Here is a 24,628-nt window from a genome sequence, read left to right as displayed (position 1 = left end):
TCCATATCTAACCATCTTATTCTAATATTTGTAATCCCAACAATATTCTTATACTATATATATTCTTCCAATATCATTATAGTAATAATAACCTATATATAATGCTTATCAATCAACTGTTATTATCCATACATCATAATTATTAATTCATACTTATACTCTCAATAATATTTCCAATTTCAATATTATAAATATCTTATTATACTTATAATCTTAAAAAGTTATTTATATTATATCTATAATAGTTATCCCTACTATATTTATAATTTATATATAATAATTATTCAATTATACTACTTATATATTATGATTATAATATACTTATACTACTTATATATAATAATTATTCAATTATACCACTTATATATTTATAACTATAATATACTTATATTACTTATATATTATGATTATAATATACTTATACTACTTATATATAATAATTATTCAATTATACTACTTATATATTTATAACTATAATTTACTTATACCACTTATATATTTATAATTATAATATACTACTTATATATTTATAACCATAATATACTTATACTTATATATTTATAACTATAATTATACAACTCATATATTTATTATCTTACTATACTTTGATTATAATATACTTATACAACTCATATATTTATTATCTTACTATACTTTGATTATAATATTTCTATACTATATATATTTATAATTCATATATACTTACATTACTTGGTTATTTATAATATAAATACATAATTATAATATACTTATACTCATAATATAATAATTATTCCTACTATATTTATAATTCATATATACTTATACCACTCATCATATAATAATTATTCCTAATATATTCATATTCCACATATATTTATAATCTAAATATATCAATTATAGTCACATACTTATATTATCAATCAAATAACTATCCCAATTCACTCATAGTCCTTATATATCAATTATTCAAATCAACTAATAACTTATCAACATCCATCCATTCATAATAATTATCCCACTAATCTTATAATCATAATATATTTATTATATTCATATACTCATACTATATATATATATTGATAACCTCAATCAAATAATCCTCCATATATATATGTATAATAATGATTCATTAATATTCATATTCTTAATAACATCTATAATCATATCATAATAACTTTCCATCCATCTTTATAATCAAAATAAATTCTCATAACTATAATACTCTGAATGTCTCACTATAATTATCCTCCATATATATTTATTGTATCACTCCAATAATCATTCTACTAATCGTATCCCCAATTCATATTTATAATTATCATCCATTCATATTCATATTCACATCCTCCATTAATATTCATAATAATGTCATAATAACTATTCATCCATCTTTATAATCAAAATAAATTCTCATAACTATAATACTCTGAATGTCTCAATATAGTTATCCTCCATATATATTTATTGTCTCACTCCAATAATTATTCTACTATATTTATAATACCAATATCATACTCCCAATAACATCTACAATCATATCATAATAACATTCCATCCATCTTTATAATCAAAATAAATCCTCATAACTATAATACTCTGAATGTCTCAATATAATTATCCTCCATATATATTTATTGTATCACTCCAATAATCATTCTGCTAATCATATCCCCAATTTGTATTTATAATAAGCATCCATTCATATTCATATTCATAATCTCAATAGCATTTATAATCATATCCCACCACTCTTATAATCTATATCCTAGTCGTCTCATTCTACATTTATAATCATATCCAATACTTATCCTCCAAATATCTTTATTGTCTAACTCCACTTCTATTCCATATATGTCAATGGTTATACCAATCTACTTGTCACCTTAACATACTAATTATTCAAATATATTCATAATCCCAATCTAATAATTATCTCATTAGAATAACTATTCTAATATACTTATACTATCCGTATAATAATTATCCAAATATATCAATAATCCTTGTATCATGGTCAATATGTTTTTATAATCTCAATATCCAATAACTCCACAATATCTATAATCCAATTCCAATTATACTAATAATATATCAATAACTCAAACATACTTCTAATCATACTCCATCTAGAATCCCTCACCATATTCAATCCGAATATCTCCAATATATAATTTTTATTTCATTCATAATCCTAACATACCCACATTTCCCAATACACAATCTCAACTCACTTATCATCTAAATACATTTCTAATTCGACTGTATAAATCTTCACAACTCACTTGTAATCTAAGTACGATAGTAATCATAATATAACTAATAATCTCACCCTATCTATAATTCAATAAATAAATAATCCCAATACTCTAGTAATTCCATCTCAATTCTGATCCTATTATACTAATCTCCTCGTCATATCTATAAATATACTAATACTCCCATCATAATTATAATCCTAACTCTAATCCCATCATACTTTTGATACTATTTCTTATCCCATCATTCATAATAATTGCATCTATTAAAATAACTCTCTCAAAATATCTCATCACCTAACAAGATAACAAAATAAAAATAAATCCTACTTTCTCCACAACTCAACTCAATTATCCACCACTATAACTCCAACCTGTTTGTCAAACACTCCACTTATCCTCTCAATATAACTATCACTAATAATATTATCATATCCTTGTCTCCTTGTTTGTTTTTTTTATCCAATGTGTTCTTATATCTTGTATATTATCCAATTAATTCCTCATATCATATGCCTTTTAATTAAAGAATCAGCCATATCAATGATAATCACTAGCTCTAATATAAACCTGTAAATTTATATTCGAAGCATAATCCATACAACTCAACTCATCATTTCTTATCAACTATAATAACTTATCAACCAAAGAAAAAAAATTATTTTTTTTAACAAATCTTACACGTGCAAAAAAACATAACTTATTATCCGACAAAAAAAAATTTTTTTTTAACAAATCTGATCCGCGCAAAAAGCACAACGTGATCAAACAAGAACACACACGAACTAAGCTACAACAGTCACATGATTATTTTCATAAATTATCGACGAACAGAAAAAAAAAAAAAAAAAAAAAAGAAAAAAAGAAAAAAAGGAAAAAAAGAAAAAAAGAAAAAAAGAAAAAAAGAATAAATTTTTTTTCAAGAAATCACACCCACACAGAAAACCATTAAACATAATCAACCAAATACAACCCAACTCAAAACTCAAATATCCTAATAATTCCTACAAATAAAATAAAATCTAAAACAAAATATCTACTACAATCACTTACTTACTCACTTATTCGAATAAATCCTGACTAAATTTAAAAAAAAAAATTAAAAAAAAAATGTGATCTTTCCTTCTTCTTTCAAACACTCTCCATAATGTAATCCACCTATCAACCCTGTCTTTTTTATTTTAAATTGTTGTAAACTCTAATAATCTTCTTGGTTCATGTTAATTTACTTGTTATTCTGTGTATTTTACTTGTTTCTTATTACATATACACTTTGTATAATGAATATAATCAATGTAATCAAGTTGTGTAATGTGCTAATTGAAATACAACTTTTTCTTTATTTGCCACCCGCTTCTTTTACATCGTGAAAATATTTGGTGCCCAATCCAATCTCGTATAAATAACTCGCTTGTTTTTTTATTATTTTTTTTTTTTATTTGGTAGTTGTACGCCTTCTCAATGCGTCGCTTTCTGTGAGTTCAATTAATATTTTTTTTCGCGTTTATTACTGTGTCGTATATTTTCTTCTTGATTGTATTTGTTTGCTTGTTATACGTTCATTATGCAGCAGTAGCAATCTAATCCCATCGCGCGTATCTCCTAATAAATAATTTCAAAAAGTAAATATTAATTTTCAATGAAACAAAATATTTTTTTGTATAATCCACGTGATCCTATTTTCCCAATCTATAAATTACTAAACGAGAAATAAAAACAAAAATATTATTTTTTTTTAACAAATCCGATCAGCGCGGTAAACACAACTAACTAAGAAGAAGGAACACTGCTACAGCTCTAACACACAAATAACCCCCATTAATAATTTAATAAATCCTACTCGCCCAAAAAAAAAAAAAAAAAGTTACATTCTTGAATAAAAATTAAATTAAATAAAAATAATCATACACTGTGTCCAACAATAACTCACTCACATAAATTTTAATTAAATAATTTATTTTTATTTTTTTACCAAATAGATTGTATTTAGTGCATATATGTGTAACAACTATCGTAATATAATTTTATTTATCTTTTTTTTTTTTTTGTTCAATTTATTTATCCAATTTACAATCCAACCTCTCCTTGTACAACTAAAATATTACTCACACTAATATGAAGCGCTCGCTTTTTTTTTTTTTTTTTTTTTTTTTTGACATCAAATGTATCACGTGGTTAAAAAAGACGACTCGCTTTCATTTCTAGTTTATATTTTTTTTTTTCCTTTTTTTTTTTTTTTTAAATCTTCGTCCGAGACAAAACACGCCTCGATTTCTTATCATGTGCGACTCGACGCGTTACATTCTGATATATTCGTCATCTCGTTTATTTCTATTTTCCTTTTTTTTTATCCTAAATTCTATACGCGAAAAAAAATAAAATAAAAAAACATATATCACAATTAAGTACAAATCTTATCTTTAGCAATCAACTATTTACATAATTGTTTTTTAATTTTTTTTTATTTTTTTTATTTTTTTTATTTTTTTTATTTTTTTTATTTTTTTTATTTTTTTACTTAATTATTATGTATAAAATAGCAAATAAACACTATAAGACACAGAGTTATTCCCAATAATGCATAAACCATCAATTGGGATGTAAGTAACACTAGTACATGTTTTTTCTTGTAATTAATTTAAGGCATGTTTTATAATCACAACAATAATAATAATATTTACTACTAGTTATCATTCGGATAATCTCTTCGATTGACTATCCATAGAATATCGGCATGAAAAGCACTTTTTCCCTGATCGAGTATTTCTGCGCGTCCTTAAAACCGCGTCCAGCTTATGCGTCCATTTCTTAGTCCGTTTAATATCATTACCGCTTTTTTGACTCACTACCCCGCATATTTTTTTTTCCTTCGCAAATCACGGAATTAAAAACAAATATTCAGTTCTTATCGTTATCGGCGATCTGATTCCATCCTATAAGCTATTTGGCACTAAATAATTTATTGAAATCCAAACTCGTTAATAATCATGATAACAATTAAATTGAGCAAAATAGTAACGAAAAAAAAAAAACTATAAATAAATGAACCCTTCTATATTTTTTTTTCCTTTTTTCTCCCTTAGTGCTATGTTATTTTTTGCTCAAATAATAAAAGTTAGCAATCCAAATATATATGTATATATAAAAAACAAGAAAAATATACACGCAGAAAAAGTTGAAAAATATAAAATACACCACAAAATACTCATAATAATGACTCCTACTGATAAAAAGTCCTACGTTTTTCAGTGCAAAATTAACGAAAAACCTGCCCAAGCTATAGCCGGTAAAGGCACTCGTATCACCATTGAAAAAGATGGTAAAATATATAGTGATATTATTGATGCCGTTACTGGTGCTGCTGTTGGTGCTTTAGGGTGGGGTGATGAAGACATCGTCGATATTATTACTGAAGCCGCCAAGACCTCTACCTATTCTTTCCCATCTTTGATTGGTAACAAACAATCCGAAGAACTGGCTAAATTTTACATCGACAATTCCCCAAAGGATGCATTTGCTTCTGCTTTATGGTGTTGCTCTGGTTCGGAAGCTAATGAAAGTTGTATGAAAATCATGTACCAGTACTGGTTAGAACGTGGCAAGACAAAAAAAACAAAATTTATTGTTCAGATGAAACCTGATCTGAAGTAATATTATTGTTGGAATTGTAGGGATGGGACATTCTTTGTAGATTAATTGTGAAACTGTTGTGTTGTAGTAAATGTATATACTTGATTATAGTATTATTACTGGGTGTTCTCTTCTATTATTTATAATTATACAAAATATATAAAAATGTGTTTTATTTGTTCTATTCTCGTTATTTTGTGCCCATTTATATATCTCGATTCTTCTGCTTCAACCAAACAATATCAGTTCCTGAATTGTCGCTAGATGATTTTAAGTAAACAACTTTCAGCGATACTTAATTACCGATGATTCCTTATCGAATTCTTATGTTGATAAGCTTTAAGTAAACAAGTTGTCGGGATTTAAGTTCCTCAATATTTAAATTATAATTATAGCTTGTTGATTAGTATATTTCCCAATTTGGTATTTGATTCCAATAATATTTCCTTATCTGGAATCTGGTTCCAGCACAAATGTTTAGTAAATTTAATTCCCTATTGGAATTTGGTTCCAACAACTATAATCAAGTATATAACTTTACTAAACACACAGTTTCACAATTAATCTAAAAAGAATGTCCCATCCCTACAATTCCAATAATAATAACACTTCAAATCAGGTTTCATCTAAATAGTTCGCTACTTATTATATAATTCCTCCAATAGTTTCTTATATAAGAAGTACCATCTCCATACATATTTATTTTCAATATTGTTGTTTTTTATATACATCAAACTATATTTGTAATTCAATTAATTATTGGGGTGCAATTTTAGTTATTGGGGTGCAAGTCCAGATAGGATGGGCATCCTTCAAAAATTGGACGGCATTGTCAAATATCCAATAATAATAAATTTCAAGGCTAATAATCTTGTAACATATTGCTGTTACTGTTACATTAATTCATTGTTGTATAATTCTCCAGTTATGTTTTCAGAAGGGTGTATTAATTCTTTTATATGTTGTATGTTAGATATCTAGTAAATTTAATTCGTCATTGGGATTTGCTTCCAATAAATAAATTAGTAACAATTTGCTTATCAGACATTTCTAATAATATCTAATACATCCAAATGAAGGGAAAATATTAATGATATAAAAAGGACACATAAATAAATATTGAGAATATAATAAATAAAATACATCTTATACATTTTGTATAATCATAAGTAATAGAAGAGAACACTCAGTAATAATACTATAATCAAGTATATACATTTACTACAACATAACAGTTTCACAATTAATCTACAAAGAATGTCCCATCCCTACAATTCCAACAATAATAATACTTCAGATCAGGTTTCATCTGAACACCTTGATTTCCCTGTTTCAATCAAGGTACACCAGTCCGGGTATATCGTCATAAATAGGGGCTTGAGTGTGTAATATGACGTCATCAAATTATTACCGATATAATTTCGGGAATATTACCCCTAATTATTCGATAGTCCATATTAAACATTTATAATATTCTTTGCCGATAATCCATCGGGAAATAAACGGTTCAATTATTGGACAGACAATGTCAAATTTCCAACACTAACTTTGGGAGTTTTTCTTCCAAAGACTTCCCCATAGTCATTGACAAATGACTACCAACCTTATATTCTATTTCTAATCCAAGAATATCATAAATAGGTTCACTTCCATCATTGACTGTTTTAACCGTGTAGCGCGTATTCAACATAGCAACCAGTTCTTTAAAATCACATTCTTTGGAGGAGACAACCACCATGTCATCTACAAATAGGCCCAAAAGAATGGTGTGCTTGATACCTTCAACACCATCGTAATTCTTTTGATACAATGAAGGCCAAAGTTCAATTTCTTGGAAACCTATCTTAATGCAGATAGGCCTAAGACTAATTTCAGTAAGACCTTCCTCAGTCTCACCATCCTGATTATTAACATCAACACGACTAACTTTAGTCATATTCTCCTGATTGTTAACCAGCTTAACTTTACCTTTGGTAAGTGTCGAGGCATTAGATTTAAAACTATCCTTTTTCACAATAAGACTAGGACATTCATTTTTATAATGACCCTCCTTGTTACAACTGTAACACACTATCTTTGCTTTGGTACTGGATTCGGTCATGGATCCGTAATCATCATGTTTATGACTACGACCATAAGCTTTAACTTCATTATCAACTCTTGACCTTACTGACTTGGTCTTTTTGTATTGATCATACCGTTTGACAATGATATCCAATATGTCTTCTAATTTGACATTTTCTAATCCATTATACTGATAATCAATATAATCACTAATGTTAGCGTAGGCTCCTTTTAAAGATTTAATGAGACGGTATTTTATTTCATAGTCACTCATTGGTGCACTGGATGCTTTGGTTTTAGCAACTAATCTCAATAAACTTTTCTTGAAGATCTTAGCATTTTGTGAACCATCGTAGTGTAACTTTTTCCACTCACGACAAATACTGTCATAGCTTTCTTCATCATCTTCATCAGAATCCTCATTCGCCAACTCAACTAACATATCATATGGTTGCGAATCCTTAAATTCACGGGGAAAATAAGCTTGCTTTTGGTAAAACAAGTTATTTATACATCTAATCACAGTTTTGCTAGGGCGAACGCCGTTTGGACCAACATCAAATATGTATTCAAGGCCACGGCTAGCAACTAGATCTAAAAATACTTTACAGAAACTTCTAAAATTGCTCCTCGGAACATTTCTTTCATTAATTGTGAAATAAGAAGTTAATAATAATCTCTTGATAGTCTTGTCATCTTTGACAACATTACTATCCTGGGCAAAATCACCATATTGGGAAAAATCGGGGTCACCGATTAAACCCGCTTTATTATTCAAGTTACTAGACATCTTAATATCTAATAGTTACTTTCTTATAATAATTGTTCGCTCCCTCCTTTATATAATTCATAACTATATAATTATATAAAGGAATAATTTTAATTAATATATTCTTAATTCTTAGTTTTGTGTCCTTTATATACCTTGATTTCCCTGTTTCAATCAAGGTACACCAGTTCGGGTATATCGTCATAAATAGGGGCTTGAATGTGTAATATGACGTCATCAAATTATTACCGATATAATTTCGGGAATATTACCCCTAATTATTCGATAGTCCATATTAAACATTTATAATATTCTTTGCCGATAATCCATCGGGAAATAAACGGTTCAATTATTGGACAGACAATGTCAAATGTCCAACATTATCGCATCTGTTAATGAGCATTATCCCGATTTTAAAAACATTATTTTGTACCAAAACAGTGGTAAGTTAAATGTTGACTTCGAAAAAATCTATGAAGTTATCATAAATTTATATGAAGAAAAAGAATGGAAACCAATCAAGGCAAAATTGGTACCGGGTATTAAACAGTACAAAGAATTTAAGTTTGAATATGGGGGTACCAAGTACATGCTCGTCAATAAACGAACAATCAGTGATGAAGAAATCCAAATGAACTCATTAACCGATTCGACTACGTTAAAACAACAAGTTTTGAAAAATGAAAATTTTAAAAATTTTGCTGTTGATGTTTTGAAGTTTGTCACAGTTTCTACCTCCTCTAGAGTCAAAAATGAATTTGTTGAGACTTTTTCAAAAACTCTTGACAATATCCATCAGGTATCAAGATTTATTTATGAACATAAAGACAAGAAAACTGTTGCTGTTTCTTTTGAAGAATCCAAATTACGTCACTATCTTTCTGAATGGAAATTAGATTTATTAAGAAGCCATAAAAATAAGGATGGTTATGTTCAAATCGGCTATGATCAACTGATTGCTCTTTTGCGTGCTACAGTTAAGTCTGTTAATAAACAACGTCAACAGAAAGAAGAGGCCGCTCGTAAGTTAATGGAAGAAACTATTTCAGCTGCTGTTACAGAACATGAACAATTGGTTTCAGATCTTGCTCCTTTTCATACTATTCTACAATTGAATGGATCTTACCTCAAACAATCTAGCGTCATTCAAGCTAAAGCGAAAGACGAATGGCTCAAGCAACCTAGAGATGCGAGAAAAGAAGGGTTTGATGCGTGGGCTCAGGCATGGTGGTGTGAAAATAAAGCAGATGCTATTATGATCGAGTTCGACAAATTAGCTAAAGATTCGACATTAGGTGCGTTTCTTGCAAAACAAAATGCGTTTCAAGAGTAACCATCTATTGTGGTTTTTTAAATATAAACCAGCAATTGCTTGTTATGGTTGTAGTTTCAATAAAGAAAAGAAAAAAAATAAAAAAAAAAAAAAATATAAAAAATTAAAAATAATACAAAAAAAAATAAAACATACTCCTGTTGGAACTATATTCCAATAGGGAATTTAATTAAGCAACAAAGTTTTTCAAGCACGCTTCATGTTTTGAGGCGCATTTTTAGGAGGCACAGTCAAGTTTGGTGGAGCATTTCAGGATTTAAGATGGCAATAAAAAGAGAGCGAACGCTAAATTGGAACATATAATTTGTGATATGTAAATGAAAATTAAGAAGAAAATGAAAAAAGAATAGTTCTTATATAATTATGTAGCTATAAATAAGAGAAGAGATTACTCAATAAAAATACTATAATCAACTATATAACTTTACTAAACACACAGTTTCATATTTTGCTTTACAAAGAATGTCAAATCACTATAATTCCAATAATAATAATAACGCTTCAGATCCGATTTCATCCGAAAAAGATTCTTAATTCAGTTCGTGAAACCATGTAATGCATTACTTGCGTGTAAAATACATGAGCCCATACATTCAAAACGCGTCATATTTGTCACTTTTTTTTTTCTGATGGTGTGAGACGAATGCACGCGTCTGGTCGTTTTTGACGCAAGCATTCCGTCATTTTTCAAAGAATTTGACTATATTCAGCCAAAAAAAAAATACCTGTTAAACTATCGCACACTCACTACAAGGGCTCCATTCATTAACACATTTAACATGCACTTGATTAAAAAAAAAAAAAAAAAAATATATTCATAACAATGTATCTATCCCACACATAACACCTGTGCAATTGCTAGTCCAAACTGTTATTTTTTTTAATGCAAATTATAAAAACGTTTCATCTGAACAGTTTTGAGTCTTATTGGTTTTGAATGCTACCGCAATAGGAAAATGTTTGAATTTTTGTACTCTGAACTTACTTATAACTACATATTTTTGGTCTTGAATTAAATTAAATTAAAAAAACAAATTGTATTAATAAATTTAAAAAAAAAATGAAAGGTTGACTTTTTATAAATTTTAAATCGTAATATGTTTATGTAAATATGGTTGTTATTAGTTGTGTGCTGGTTTGATTTATACAAGCATAATGTTAAAATCTTATAACTGAAAATAAATAAACAAATTTACTCATTTTATACGATTTGTTATTAAAAAAGTGAAGCCCTAAAACGTAAAAGTCAAAAAAAAACAGAGTCAAACAATTAGAGGCTAAGGTGTAGGATCAAAAAAAGTAATATCTATAAATTAGGGTCAAACATTTAAAGCCCTAAAAAAATAAAATCCAAAAAATTTAATTCAAAAATAAAATCCAAAAAATATAATCCAAAAAATATAATCCAAAACATATAATCCAAAACATAAAGCCCTAAAAAAAACATCAGAAAAGTGAAATCATGCAGTCCGAAAATAGCATATATCCCGATATGCCATTCAAAGCTTAACCCGAGTCTCATTCTTATCTTATCTCAAAAAAAAAAAAATAAAATCTAATCTTTCATTCAATCTTTTCCATCCCCACTTTCAACAACAACAACAACAACAACAACCAAGATAAACTACAATAACTCTGTTAAACAACTTTTAACTTTTATACAATCCTATATTCTGTATGTCCTGAGTATCTAAATTACTATTCCAATTTAATATTAAATCAGAATAACACAAATCTATATACACTTTGCCATGTCTATACAACCTTATCGATAAACAATTTACTCCTTTTTTTTTATTTTTATCAATAGCACGTGATTGACAACGTAACTACTTTTTTTTATTTTTTTTTTTTGGTTGCATAAACGCATCTTCCATTTCGAGTTGCTACTACCACTACTACTACAAAAAAAAGAAACACTATCAATCATTTGAACAGGAAAAAAAAAAAAAAAAAACCAACCCTTTACACAATTACTTTAATTCATACACACATACTTTTTATATCGAATAACCTATACAAAAAAAAAAAATATACAAAGTGCCTGTGCAACAAATTCCAAATTCTTTGATGGAGATTTATGGCGGTCTGCCAATTTTGTGAACATATAGTTGATCTGAGTATTCTGTATTTTGTAAGCATATGCATATTAAATCGATTCCAATTCTCAATATCACACACCACATTTACTTCCAGCATCAGAATGTAGAAATATAAATTGATAATACAAGCAGTTAACCAATGGAAAATTTCACAAGTTTTTTAATGGAATTTACGTTTCTAGCTTGTGTTTAGATTAATACAAAGAAAATTATATTCCTCATGCTACAGGAGTAATACTATACTTGTATCTAGGTTTGTGTTATATATACAAGTCTCTTTAGGGGGAAAAAAGTTATTTGTTCATGGCTTTGGCATAACAGTAATTGTACTCAAAATAATAAAATTAACTGCATTTGAACAGCATGAAAAGTGTTCTACCGAAATATCAAATAAACTGGGCTAAACACTTAAGTGCTGTGTATATTATTACAAAATATGTTGTTTTTTTTAACGGAATATGGAGCTTTTTTTTTAATACATTGTCTCAAAGTCTTTTATTAGCCCACTGAACAATCATATAAATATTGCCATATTATTATATTGTTTTTGGATCACTAATATGCCCCAATCTCAATTATTTACTCTACAGGTTCGGATAGTTTTCAAGTTGGTAAAAATGTTACCAAGCAAGATTTACATTTCATCTAAGAATTTGTTATCCAAGAGCGTAAAATGGATTGTACATTACACATTATTGGCCTACTCTTTGTTAGATCTTATTTAACACCTAAAGTTTTATTTTTTACTTGTCTGTTCAAACCATCACAAAAGAGATTATTCTTATGGCATCAACAAATAAGTGGTAACTTATGCCTCCTCGTATCAAGGCAATTGTTCACAAACTATTCTATATAGCACGTATTTCTTTTGTTGTTTCCTTATTTCAGATGTTATGATGTTATAATAAAATATCTTACAGTTTGAAACACAGAAATGTGAATGTTGTGATTGGCCAAAAGCTATGGGAGTTAAATGATCTATTATTTCTGATTTGTACTTGTATTAATGATGATGTGTTTCGTAAAGAGATATGAAACAAAACTCTCTGTCTCTTTTCATGTGATAAGTTCTCAAAAACAATCTCTAAATCAGTATTGTTATCTCCACTAACAATTTAAAAATTTTGACAATAATCCTGTCTAGCTTATAAAGCATGTGTGTGTAAAAATTACAGGAAATACTAAAAAGATACGTCAAGGTTCCTGTTTTACCAACAAATATAAAATGTTACTACACTTGATCTGTTTACAAAAATCATCTAACTTGATCTCAGTTCAAAATGTCATTAAAAACTAGAATTACATGGTAGTCAAGTGTTTTGCTGATTTGGATTGATTGCTGTTATTCCACGAAATTACATTTAGAATATTGATCAATAGCATTAATAATCGTGCTCCAAATACAATCTTCTTTTATTTTCCTGTAAATATTATTCACAAAATAATGTACGTGGTGAAAAAAGAAAATGAAGGAAATTGGTATCACAAATACACATCCCAGTTTTGTATAAGTTTTTCAACACCTGCTATGTAACAAGATCACTACTGCATTTCCACAATTGGATGATCTCATTAATTTCAAATGATTGAATTGGTAACATATAAAACAAAATAGACTGTAATTATTAGTTAAGATTCAGTACTGTGCAGTGCCTAAAAATGTAACAAAATATATGTTTCATTATATTATTTGCAATGCCCTTGCTTTTAGTCAAAATAAATATCCTTCTCTTTCTAATAGTAAGCCATTTCTTATCAACTCATGTTAGTCACACAATAAATCACAAATAAACTAGTTACTTACTCACTTGTCCATGTAAACATATCTCCCAATATATTGATACAATATTCCATAATAATACTTGTGTTACTCCTTTGATTGGGGGGGGGGAAGTTCATTTCAACCTAAATCAGAATTTCAAATTCCACACTAATCATATAATGTCATTTTTTAATAAACCTTTTTTTTATGAATATAATATATAAATTGACATGCACATTTAGATTTTATGTATGCAATAGCTGGTCTTCATAAATATCACTGAATCTTTGAATACTCTTAAATATAGTAATGTTTGGCATACACTTAGTAGATATAAACCGAGTATGTGTGTTGTAAGTTCTAGATCTAGTAGGATATTAGAATAAAAAGAAAAGCCTTATTACTAACCTACTTTTTTAAAATAATAATTAGAAACGAAGTTATAAGTGGTAATACCAATGCTTTACATGTCCACAGTGTTGGAATAAAAAACTAAATATAATAAAAGTATTCAGGTGTCAGATCGCACAGTATAACCTTATTTGTTATTTGATTGATTTGTGAATTGATACTTTAATAAATAAGCACTTTTTGTGTTTTCAGTGTATCTTTTGTTTTTAAACTTTTATCACGCTTAATCAGTTATACACCACTTATATTTTAGATGACATGTAAATATTGATGTGTGCTTATTATTAACAATATGGTCCTTCACTCCAGTACAGTCATTATGATTCCAACAAACACGCAATGGTTATCCACTAGAATAACACAATAATAATAAACAGCCCCTTTATAGTGTTGTTTTTCTTCACTCCAATCAGTATATATCCAGTTGAAGCATTCTTTGAAAGTGTAGATATGATTTCGTATTTTGATAGGTTTTTTAAATACTACCTGAATATTTGTTTTTTGATCAAAAACTTTTCTAATTTCTTGTAAGTTGTTGTAAATTGTGTAAAATACTTGTTTTGTTTTGTTTTGTTTTGTTTTGTTTTGTTATTTCTGATAATCAACAAACTGTTTTTTTTTTTTAACTTTGTTGGTAATTCACAGCTTAAAAATATTTAGCATTTTTTACGAAAAAAAACTTTTTTTTTTTTTTGCAGCCAAAGAAATATTTTTTTTTTTTTTTGCAGCCAAAGAAATAATTTTTTTTTTTTCGTTCGCTCAAAAATATCCTCTAAATTCACAATGTTATTTTATCAATAAAACTTTAATAAATGTTGTCTAATATGAAATATAGAAAGCGAAATTGCATTTGAACACCAGTTATTTCAAGAGTTATGGAGAGTTAGAAATGCACCAAGTTTTCACCCAATATATTTTATAAATTCACCAGAGAAACTATGCCATTGTAACTATCAAGACCATAAATAATTTCAAGCATTCAGATAACATATGAAGCAAAGAGAACTAAAAACTAAGTAGTTTAATATTACATATTGCAACAAGGATAATAGATGTGATAAAACCTAGTGAATAAACTTAAGACTAGTTTCCAATAACAAGTTTGTTTTGTTTTATGGATTATGTTACAATTCATTATATGTAAAGAATGAAGTTTATTTTTGTTAATTAACACTAAATAGCAGCAAACTCAAAATGAATGAATCACAACATCTCAATTAGACATACACAATGAATTAAATACCATAAACTACAATTAATACTATTCAATATTGTTTCCAAATTTCTATCTATATTACAAGATCTCGACTTGTATGTTTTTTCTTTTAATATACGCTAAATTTGATGAAATATGACAAGTACTCCGTTGACAAGGAATGTATATTGCTGCATATTCACACTCGTCTTTCGATATAAGCTTATGATTATACATTGTGATAAAGCAAGCACTTATATGAACTAATTATTAACAAACACTTGAATTATGGAATAATAAAAAACATAGAGCCTGTTAACTAAAGAATAATATATATATGAAGGGAAAGTTTATCACCAATCATGTTACAAATAAACATCGATTTATAGAATCTAAGCAGACTTATAAGTTTGGAATTATTGGTTCAAAACACATAACATAAACTGACCCACTAATTGAGTATTTATTTCCAAAAGCATAGATCTATCTTGCTCTTTATAATTTCAGATACTCCTTTCTATCATTATTATTATTAAACTTTTAAACCCAACAGTGAAAGAAAAATTAAAACAGATAGATGAGTATGAAAAATAAGAAAGAAAACAATATTCCAATGTTATCAATAAATAATCAGATAAAATAATATATCTTGTTAAAAAATAACAGTTTATAAAAGTTTAGTTATATTAATATATATGGAGTACGAACTATAAAATAGAATAAAAAAAATATATATATATAATTGAAATGATTATGTGGTGAAAACAAAAATAAATGATGAACTTAAAAAATTTAAAAAAATTGACCTAAAGGAATTAAATCACATTGATAAAAAACTAAAAATAAAGCTTAAAAGAAATTGAAAAACAAAACAAATAAAGTAAAGAACATCTTGAAAGTGGATATTCTGTTTGAAACAGCACCAGCTTGATAAATAGAAATTAATCCACTAGATGCTGGTTGAGATTGAATACTTTGCACTTCAATACCAGCTGTACTAGAAACAGTTTCTGATTGAATAGTAGTAGTAATGACTTTTCCACCAGATGTGGTCTTAGTAACAACATTGTTGGAATTACCAGAGTTGCCACTGCCACTCTTGGTAACAGTGGTATAAACAGAACCAGAAGTAATAGTCTCAACATATTCACTAGCATTGCCTGAAGAACCTGATCCATTTTCATTATTATTGTTTGGAACAATAGTAGATGTAATAACAGATGTGATGGTACTTCCAGATATTGTAAACACACTAGTCTTAGTAACAGTAACTGGTGTATTAGCAGTTTCGGAACTACCAGATCCACCGTTGTTGTTGTTGTTGTTGTTTGGAACGATAGTAGAGGTGATAGTAGCAGTAATGATACTACCAGATGTGGTAAACACACTAGTCTTAGTAACAGTAACTGGTGTATTAGCAGCCTCAGAACTACCAGATCCACCATTGTTATTATTGTTGTTTGGAACAATAGTAGAGGTGATAGTAGCAGTAATGGTGCTACCAGATGTAGTGTACACGCTAGTCTTGGTAACAGTAACTGGTGTATTACCAGTTTCGGAACTACCAGATCCACCATTGTTATTGTTGTTGTTTGGAACAATAGTTGATGTGATAGTAGCAGTAATGGCACTACCTGAGGTAGTGTACACACTAGTCTTAGTAACAGTAACTGGTGTATTGGAAGTCTCAGAACTAACAGAATAAACTTCGGAACCCGAATTGTTAGAACCACCATTATTATTGTTGTTGTTGTTGTTGTTTGGAATAGTGGTGGTAGTAGCATCGCATGTGACAATAGTTGAGGTTATAGTTCTGCCAGATGTAACAATCACAGTAGTTCTTGTAACACTAGAAGGCAATCCAGATGTCTCAGTAGTTGGTTTAACTGGAATAACACTTTCAAAGGTAGAGGTGATACCTGAAACTGGGGTAATAAAGGTTTCTGATGCGGATGTACTTTCACTTGGGTTTGTAGATGGCTCAGTGTTAGTAGTACCTGAAATAGTGGTGAAGGATGAAGATTTAGAGCTAGTACCTGAAGATGGATTAGTAAAGATTTCTGAAGTAGAGCTACCTTCACTTGGGTTAGTAAATGGCTCAGTGTTAGTGGTGCCTGGAATAGAAGTCAATGGTGATGATTTAGAGCTAGTAGTATTAAAATAACCAAATCCTGGTGTTTCAACGTAAATGATAGTGGAAGTGGTAGACAATCCATCAGCTCCGGTAACAGTGAAAATGTTAGTGGAATAAGTTGAAGTGTAAGCATCACCCCAAGAGGTAAATGTAGTACTAATAACACGGTTCTCTGGAGTAACAACTGTGTAGATGGTAGATGTGGTTAAAATTCCATCGGTACCTGTTGTGGTAAATACACTAGTACCTACAGTGGAAGTAACAGACCCAGTCCATGGTACATTAGTGGTGGTAATACCGTTATTCTCAGGTGTTTGTACTGTGTAAACGGTAGATGTGGTTAAAAATCCATCGGTACCTGTTGTGGTAAATACACTAGTACCTACAGTGGAAGTAACAGACCCAGTCCATGGTACATTAGTGGTGGTAATACCGTTATTCTCAGGTGTTTGCACTGTGTAAACGGTAGATGTGGTTGGTAATCCATCAGTACCTGTTGTGGTAAATACACTAGTACCTACAGTGGAAGTAACAGACCCAGTCCATGGTACATTAGTGGTAGTAATACCGTTATTCTCAGGTGTTTGCACTGTGTAAACGGTAGATGTGGTTGGTAATCCATCAGTACCTGTTGTGGTAAATACACTAGTACCTACAGTGGAAGTAACAGACCCAGTCCATGGTACATTAGTGGTGGTAATACCGTTATTCTCAGGTGTTTGTACTGTGTAAACGGTAGATGTGGTTGGTAATCCATCAGTACCAGTAGTAGTGAATACACTAGTACCTACAGTGGAAGTAACAGACCCAGTCCATGGTACATTAGTGGTAGTAATACCGTTATTCTCAGGTGTTTGTACTGTGTAAACGGTAGATGTGGTTGGTAATCCATCAGTACCAGTAGTAGTGAATACACTAGTACCTACCGTGGAAGTAACAGACCCAGTCCATGGTACATTAGTGGTGGTAATACCGTTATTCTCAGGTGTTTGTACTGTGTAAACGGTAGATGTGGTTGGTAATCCATCAGTACCAGTAGTAGTGAATACACTAGTACCTACAGTGGAAGTAACAGACCCAGTCCATGGTACATTAGTGGTAGTAATACCGTTATTCTCAGGTGTTTGTACTGTGTAAACGGTAGATGTGGTTGGTAATCCATCAGTACCAGTAGTAGTGAATACACTAGTACCTACAGTGGAAGTAACAGACCCAGTCCATGGTACATTAGTGGTGGTAATACCGTTATTCTCAGGTGTTTGCACTGTGTAGATCGTGGATGTGGTTGGTAATCCATCAGTACCTGTTGTGGTAAATACACTAGTACCTACAGTGGAAGTAACAGACCCAGTCCATGGTACATTAGTGGTAGTAATACCGTTATTCTCAGGTGTTTGCACTGTGTAAACGGTAGATGTGGTTAAAAATCCATCGGTACCTGTTGTGGTAAATACACTAGTACCTACAGTGGAAGTAACAGACCCAGTCCATGGTACATTAGTGGTAGTAATACCGTTATTCTCAGGTGTTTGCACTGTGTAAACGGTAGATGTGGTTAAAAATCCATCGGTACCTGTTGTGGTAAATACACTAGTACCTACAGTGGAAGTAACAGACCCAGTCCATGGTACATTAGTGGTGGTAATACCGTTATTCTCAGGTGTTTGTACTGTGTAAACGGTAGATGTGGTTAAAAATCCATCGGTACCTGTTGTGGTAAATACACTAGTACCTACAGTGGAAGTAACAGACCCAGTCCATGGTACATTAGTGGTAGTAATACCGTTATTCTCAGGTGTTTGTACTGTGTAAACGGTAGATGTGGTTAAAAATCCATCGGTACCTGTTGTGGTAAATACACTAGTACCTACAGTGGAAGTAACAGACCCAGTCCATGGTACATTAGTGGTGGTAATACCGTTATTCTCAGGTGTTTGTACTGTGTAAACGGTAGATGTGGTTAAAAATCCATCGGTACCTGTTGTGGTAAATACACTAGTACCTACAGTGGAAGTAACAGACCCAGTCCATGGTACATTAGTGGTGGTAATACCGTTATTCTCAGGTGTTTGCACTGTGTAAACGGTAGATGTGGTTAAAAATCCATCGGTACCTGTTGTGGTAAATACACTAGTACCTACAGTGGAAGTAACAGACCCAGTCCATGGTACATTAGTGGTGGTAATACCGTTATTCTCAGGTGTTTCAACTGTGTAGATCGTGGATGTGGTTAATAATCCATTTAATCCAATCACAGTTGTAACACTAGTACCGATGGTTGTACTGAACTTACCCGTCCATGGAGTATATGTAGTGCTAACAGCATCAACTTCAGGAGTTTCAACGGTGTAGACGGTTGAAGTAGTTGGTAGTCCATCTGATCCAATCACAGTAGTAACACCAGTACCAATGGTGGTAGCAAACGCACCAGTCCATGGAGTATAAGTGGTGCTAACAGCATCAACCTCAGGTGTTTCCACTGTGTAGACGGTGGACGTAGTTGGTAGTCCATCTGATCCAATCACAGTAGTAATACCAGTACCAATGGTGGTAGCAAACGCACCAGTCCATGGAGTATAAGTGGTGCTAACAGCATCAACCTCAGGTGTTTCCACTGTGTAGACGGTTGAAGTAGTTGGTAGTCCATCTGATCCAATCACAGTAGTAACACCAGTACCAATGGTGGTAGCAAACGCACCAGTCCATGGAGTATAAGTGGTGCTAACAGCATCAACCTCAGGTGTTTCCACTGTGTAGACGGTGGACGTAGTTGGTAGTCCATCTGATCCGATTACAGTAGTAACACCAGTACCAATGGTAGTAGCAAACGCACCAGTCCATGGAGTATAAGTGGTGCTAACAGCATCAACCTCAGGTGTTTCCACTGTGTAGACGGTGGACGTAGTTGGTAGTCCATCTGATCCGATTACAGTAGTAACACCAGTACCGATGGTTGTACTGAACTTACCCGTCCATGGAGTATATGTAGTGCTAACAGCATCAACTTCAGGAGTTTCAACGGTGTAGACGGTTGAAGTAGTTGGTAGTCCATCTGATCCAATCACAGTAGTAACACCAGTACCAATGGTGGTAGCAAACGCACCAGTCCATGGAGTATAAGTGGTGCTAACAGCATCAACCTCAGGTGTTTCCACTGTGTAGACGGTGGACGTAGTTGGTAGTCCATCTGATCCAATCACAGTAGTAACACCAGTACCAATGGTAGTAGCAAACGCACCAGTCCATGGAGTATAAGTGGTGCTAACAGCATCAACCTCAGGTGTTTCCACTGTGTAGACGGTAGACGTAGTTGGTAGTCCATCTGATCCGATTACAGTAGTAACACCAGTACCGATGGTGGTAGCAAACGCACCAGTCCATGGAGTATAAGTGGTGCTAACAGCATCAACCTCAGGTGTTTCCACTGTGTAGACGGTTGAAGTAGTTGGTAGTCCATCTGATCCAATCACAGTAGTAACACCAGTACCAATGGTGGTAGCAAACGCACCAGTCCATGGAGTATAAGTGGTACTAACAGCATCAACCTCAGGTGTATCCACATATACAATGGTAGCAGCCGTTGGTACACCATCGCTTCCTGTCGTTGTAATATAACTGGTAGTTGTGCTTTCATATGAATGAGTCCAACCTGTAGTAACAGTCGAATGAATTGTTGTATAATTTGGAGTAGCAACTTCATAGATAGTTACTGTAGTTGGGTAACCGTTTGTACCGACAGTGGTACTTATGGAGGTTGCAATAGTAGAAGTGTAAGTAGAATGCCACATTGTAGTCGTGGTGGTTATTTCATTTAATTCACAAATTTGCTCACCATCATCATAACTATAGATATAACCTGTCCAGTCATCAGAATATGTGCCATCTGGTAATGTGAAGCCAAACTTAATTCGAAAAGTACCACATATATTTATGTACACCATTTTTATTGGATAATATACCCCTTCTGTCAAATAAGCAGTAAAAGACATATTATTTCCCGTTTGAAGAGCACTTGTAATTTGATAATCACTAAAATCAGAGGAGCTCGTATTGGCTTTACAACAATCAAACGCATCATTGGCACCCAAAGTGATTTCAGCTTTATCATCGATATTGTTTATAGAAAAATTATAATTCCCAGAGACAGGAGGAAGAAAGTAACCTGTAGCCCACATAGAAAAATTAGATACAGTAAATCTTTCAGGATAATTAAACCCAGGAGCTAAAGTTCCATACAATAGACATCCATTGCTAGGTGTTACAACGATATAGTCGGACAAATTATATGCATTGCTAACTTTAGCCATTACACCAGCTGCCGCATAATTGTTGGCATAATAAGTATCTTGTAAGTAATTGAAATTGGTGTCGCAATATTGTGAAGGGCATGGTAATGTTATATTATAAAATGTTAAATCAAATCCAGATCTTGGGACACCTTTAGGTTTTGAACATCCATCTAATGTTACAACAGCTTGAACACTTGAAAAAAATAAACAAAAAATACCGCATATAAGTGCGTGCAGAAAAAGCATTTTTAAATAAACCTAATCAAAAAAAAAAAATTCGAAAAAAATTCAGTAATATATAGGGTTGGTTTGATCCCGTGATACCGTTTTTCTTTTTTTCTTTTTTTTTTCTTTTTTTCTTTTTTTTTTCACGTCTGTGTATAAATTAACTATCAAAAATATTGATTTTATACATATATATATATATATTGTGAGATCCTTGTTTTATTTTAATCAATTTTAAACTTCTTCCGATTTTTGGCAGAAAGTTACGTAGTTTATAATAATAAATCTCATCATATCTCATAATTGACTTTTCCATGTATATATGAAATACAAAAAATGATACAATAATATTCTTTGCATATCACTTTCTATTGTTAGTTTTAATTGCCCAAAATTAAATAAATATAAGAAAGTCTACTTCATGGTTAAAAAAAAGAAAAAAGAAAAAAAAAATTATCAATCTGAGCGTAAACTAAACGTGCCTTTATTTGTAAGACTTAACTTTTATTGCTGAAAAAATAATAGAATGAAATAATATATAAAAAGTTTTACAACCCGTACATCATGAAATATCAATAAAAATATTTTTTACTTTCGCTATCTATGATGAAAGTTATTCGCTCATCTCCACCTGATTGGTAGAAAATATTTTTGCCCTTTTCCAAATTCCCCCTCATTATAATTTCTTTTGTTTATCTTTTATATATATCTATAATTTAAATGGTTTAACTTTTACCTGCGTAAACAATTTTTTTTTTTTTTTTAGCTAAATTATTGCTTCTCATATCTTCCCATTTAATTAATTCAGATATTTCACCTTTTCTATTTTTTTCTGCAGGTTTCTTTAGAAATTTCCGTAATTCTATATTGTTAAATATAAAAACTTTGTAATCTCTTCGCAAATATAAGTTCATATAAAGTACATTTTTGAAAATCATATGCTTTTTTATAAAAAAAAATATATATTTACTGTTGGAAAAATATCGTTCCATAATAAAAAATTTACGAAAAAAAAATTTTATAAAAATCGTTAAAATATTAAATAATATGAGAAAATTAAAACAATAGCAAAAAAAAATAATTAATGAGCAGATCATTTATGAGTTAATTATTTTAGCAGATCTTTTTTTTTTTATAAAAAAAATATTCATGTGCGTGAAAATAAATGTATCGTAAAAAATAAACAATAGTGTTCAAAAAAATCTTAGAGAATGTTGCGCTGCAATTAATTATTTTTACTCAAATTATGAGCTGAAATTTATAAATACCCCTTTTTGTAGCTTATTATTTACGTCACTTGAAGTGTAATTGGTCGTAAATCAAGCATAGTTGTACAAATACAAATACAACTTATTATTACATTTACAAGTATTTCGATCATAATAATATTATTATTATTATTTGTTGGAACCAAATTCCAATAGGGAATTAAATTAAGCAATTAAGTTTGAAACATGTTTCATATTTTAGGAGGCGCAGTCAAATTTTGGTGGCGCGTTTCAGGATTTAAGGTGACAATAAAAATAGAGCGAACAACGAATTGGAAAATATAATTTATGATATATAAAGGACACAAAAAATGAAGATTGAAAATAGAACAAATAAAATACATCTTATATATTTTGTATAATTATAAGTAATAGAAGAGAACACTCAGTAATAATACTATAATCAAGTATATACATTTACTAAACACACAGTTTCACAATTAATCTACAAAGAATGTCCCATCCCTACAATTCCAACAATAATAATACTTCAGATCAGGTTTCATCTGAACATTATTATTATTATTTATTGACATCTAGCCTTAATCATTTATTAAAAATAATGAAATATTATCTTTTCCCATAAAAAAAGTAGGTAAGAAAACCCCTTTAATTCCTATTTGTGGAATTATGAAAGGTGCGGAACGATTTTTAACCAAACCTATAAAAATACGTAGTATCTATTGTATTTTTGGCTAATTTTAGAAGTTTTAAAAAGAGCTTCTTATAAAACAATTTTCATCATTTAAATGGCTCTAAAAGATACGGAACGAAATTTTTATAAGTTATTTTAGGAAAATAATGACAAAACATTTTTTTTTTTTCATAATATTAAATCACTCCCAAAAATTCTCAGAAATTCTTGTTTTAAAAGATTTTTTCCAAATCGGAGTTATCGCTGATCTCATTCGCGTTCCTTTTGCTAAATTCGATCAGTATTGTACCCGCATATCTCAGAAATACGAACATTAGGAACGTAAAAAAAAAGAAAGACTGGAAACAATAGAAATATTGTGTGCATTATTGATAATTAAAATTAAAAAAAATATATATTCTATTTACTGGGTGTTTTCGTAATTATTTTATACGGGTAATATTTATGGTAGTATTAGCAATACTCTTATATTGTTATGTTACTAAAATATTTTTTTTAATTGTATCTAATATTATGTAATAATGACAACACAACAAGCTAAAACAAGAGATCGA

The 24,628-nt window shown here is 30.2% G+C and overlaps 4 protein-coding genes across 4 annotated transcripts; 2 read left to right on the top strand and 2 right to left on the bottom strand.

Annotated features, from left to right (window-relative positions):
* Window positions 1-5,279: 5,279 nt before the first annotated feature.
* Window positions 5,280-5,888, top strand: SCDLUD_004967 (uncharacterized protein; the record flags this gene model as incomplete). Its single annotated transcript, XM_046081631.1, has 1 exon — window positions 5,280-5,888. The coding sequence occupies one exon, from the start codon at window positions 5,280-5,282 to the stop codon at window positions 5,886-5,888; it is 609 nt and encodes a 202-aa protein (XP_045933454.1).
* Window positions 5,889-7,395: 1,507 nt separating this feature from the next.
* SCDLUD_004966 (uncharacterized protein) lies at window positions 7,396-8,721 on the bottom strand (the record flags this gene model as incomplete). The annotated part of the gene is made up of 1 exon (XM_046081630.1): window positions 7,396-8,721. The coding sequence occupies one exon, from the start codon at window positions 8,719-8,721 to the stop codon at window positions 7,396-7,398; it is 1,326 nt and encodes a 441-aa protein (XP_045933453.1).
* Window positions 8,722-9,070: 349 nt separating this feature from the next.
* Window positions 9,071-10,033, top strand: SCDLUD_004965 (uncharacterized protein; the record flags this gene model as incomplete). The annotated part of the gene is made up of 1 exon (XM_046081629.1): window positions 9,071-10,033. One exon carries the CDS (start codon window positions 9,071-9,073, stop codon window positions 10,031-10,033), a length of 963 nt encoding a protein of 320 aa, XP_045933452.1.
* A 6,319-nt stretch (window positions 10,034-16,352) lies between these two features.
* On the bottom strand, window positions 16,353-22,172 carry SCDLUD_004964 (uncharacterized protein; the record flags this gene model as incomplete). The annotated part of the gene is made up of 1 exon (XM_046081364.1): window positions 16,353-22,172. One exon carries the CDS (start codon window positions 22,170-22,172, stop codon window positions 16,353-16,355), a length of 5,820 nt encoding a protein of 1,939 aa, XP_045933451.1.
* Between the last annotated feature and the right edge of the window lie 2,456 nt (window positions 22,173-24,628).

The sequence above is a fragment of the Saccharomycodes ludwigii genome, chromosome VI (genome assembly GCF_020623625.1).
Source record: "Saccharomycodes ludwigii strain NBRC 1722 chromosome VI, whole genome shotgun sequence".
NCBI classification, from domain to species: domain Eukaryota; kingdom Fungi; phylum Ascomycota; class Saccharomycetes; order Saccharomycodales; family Saccharomycodaceae; genus Saccharomycodes; species Saccharomycodes ludwigii.
This window is presented reverse-complemented; position numbering and strand designations above follow the sequence as displayed.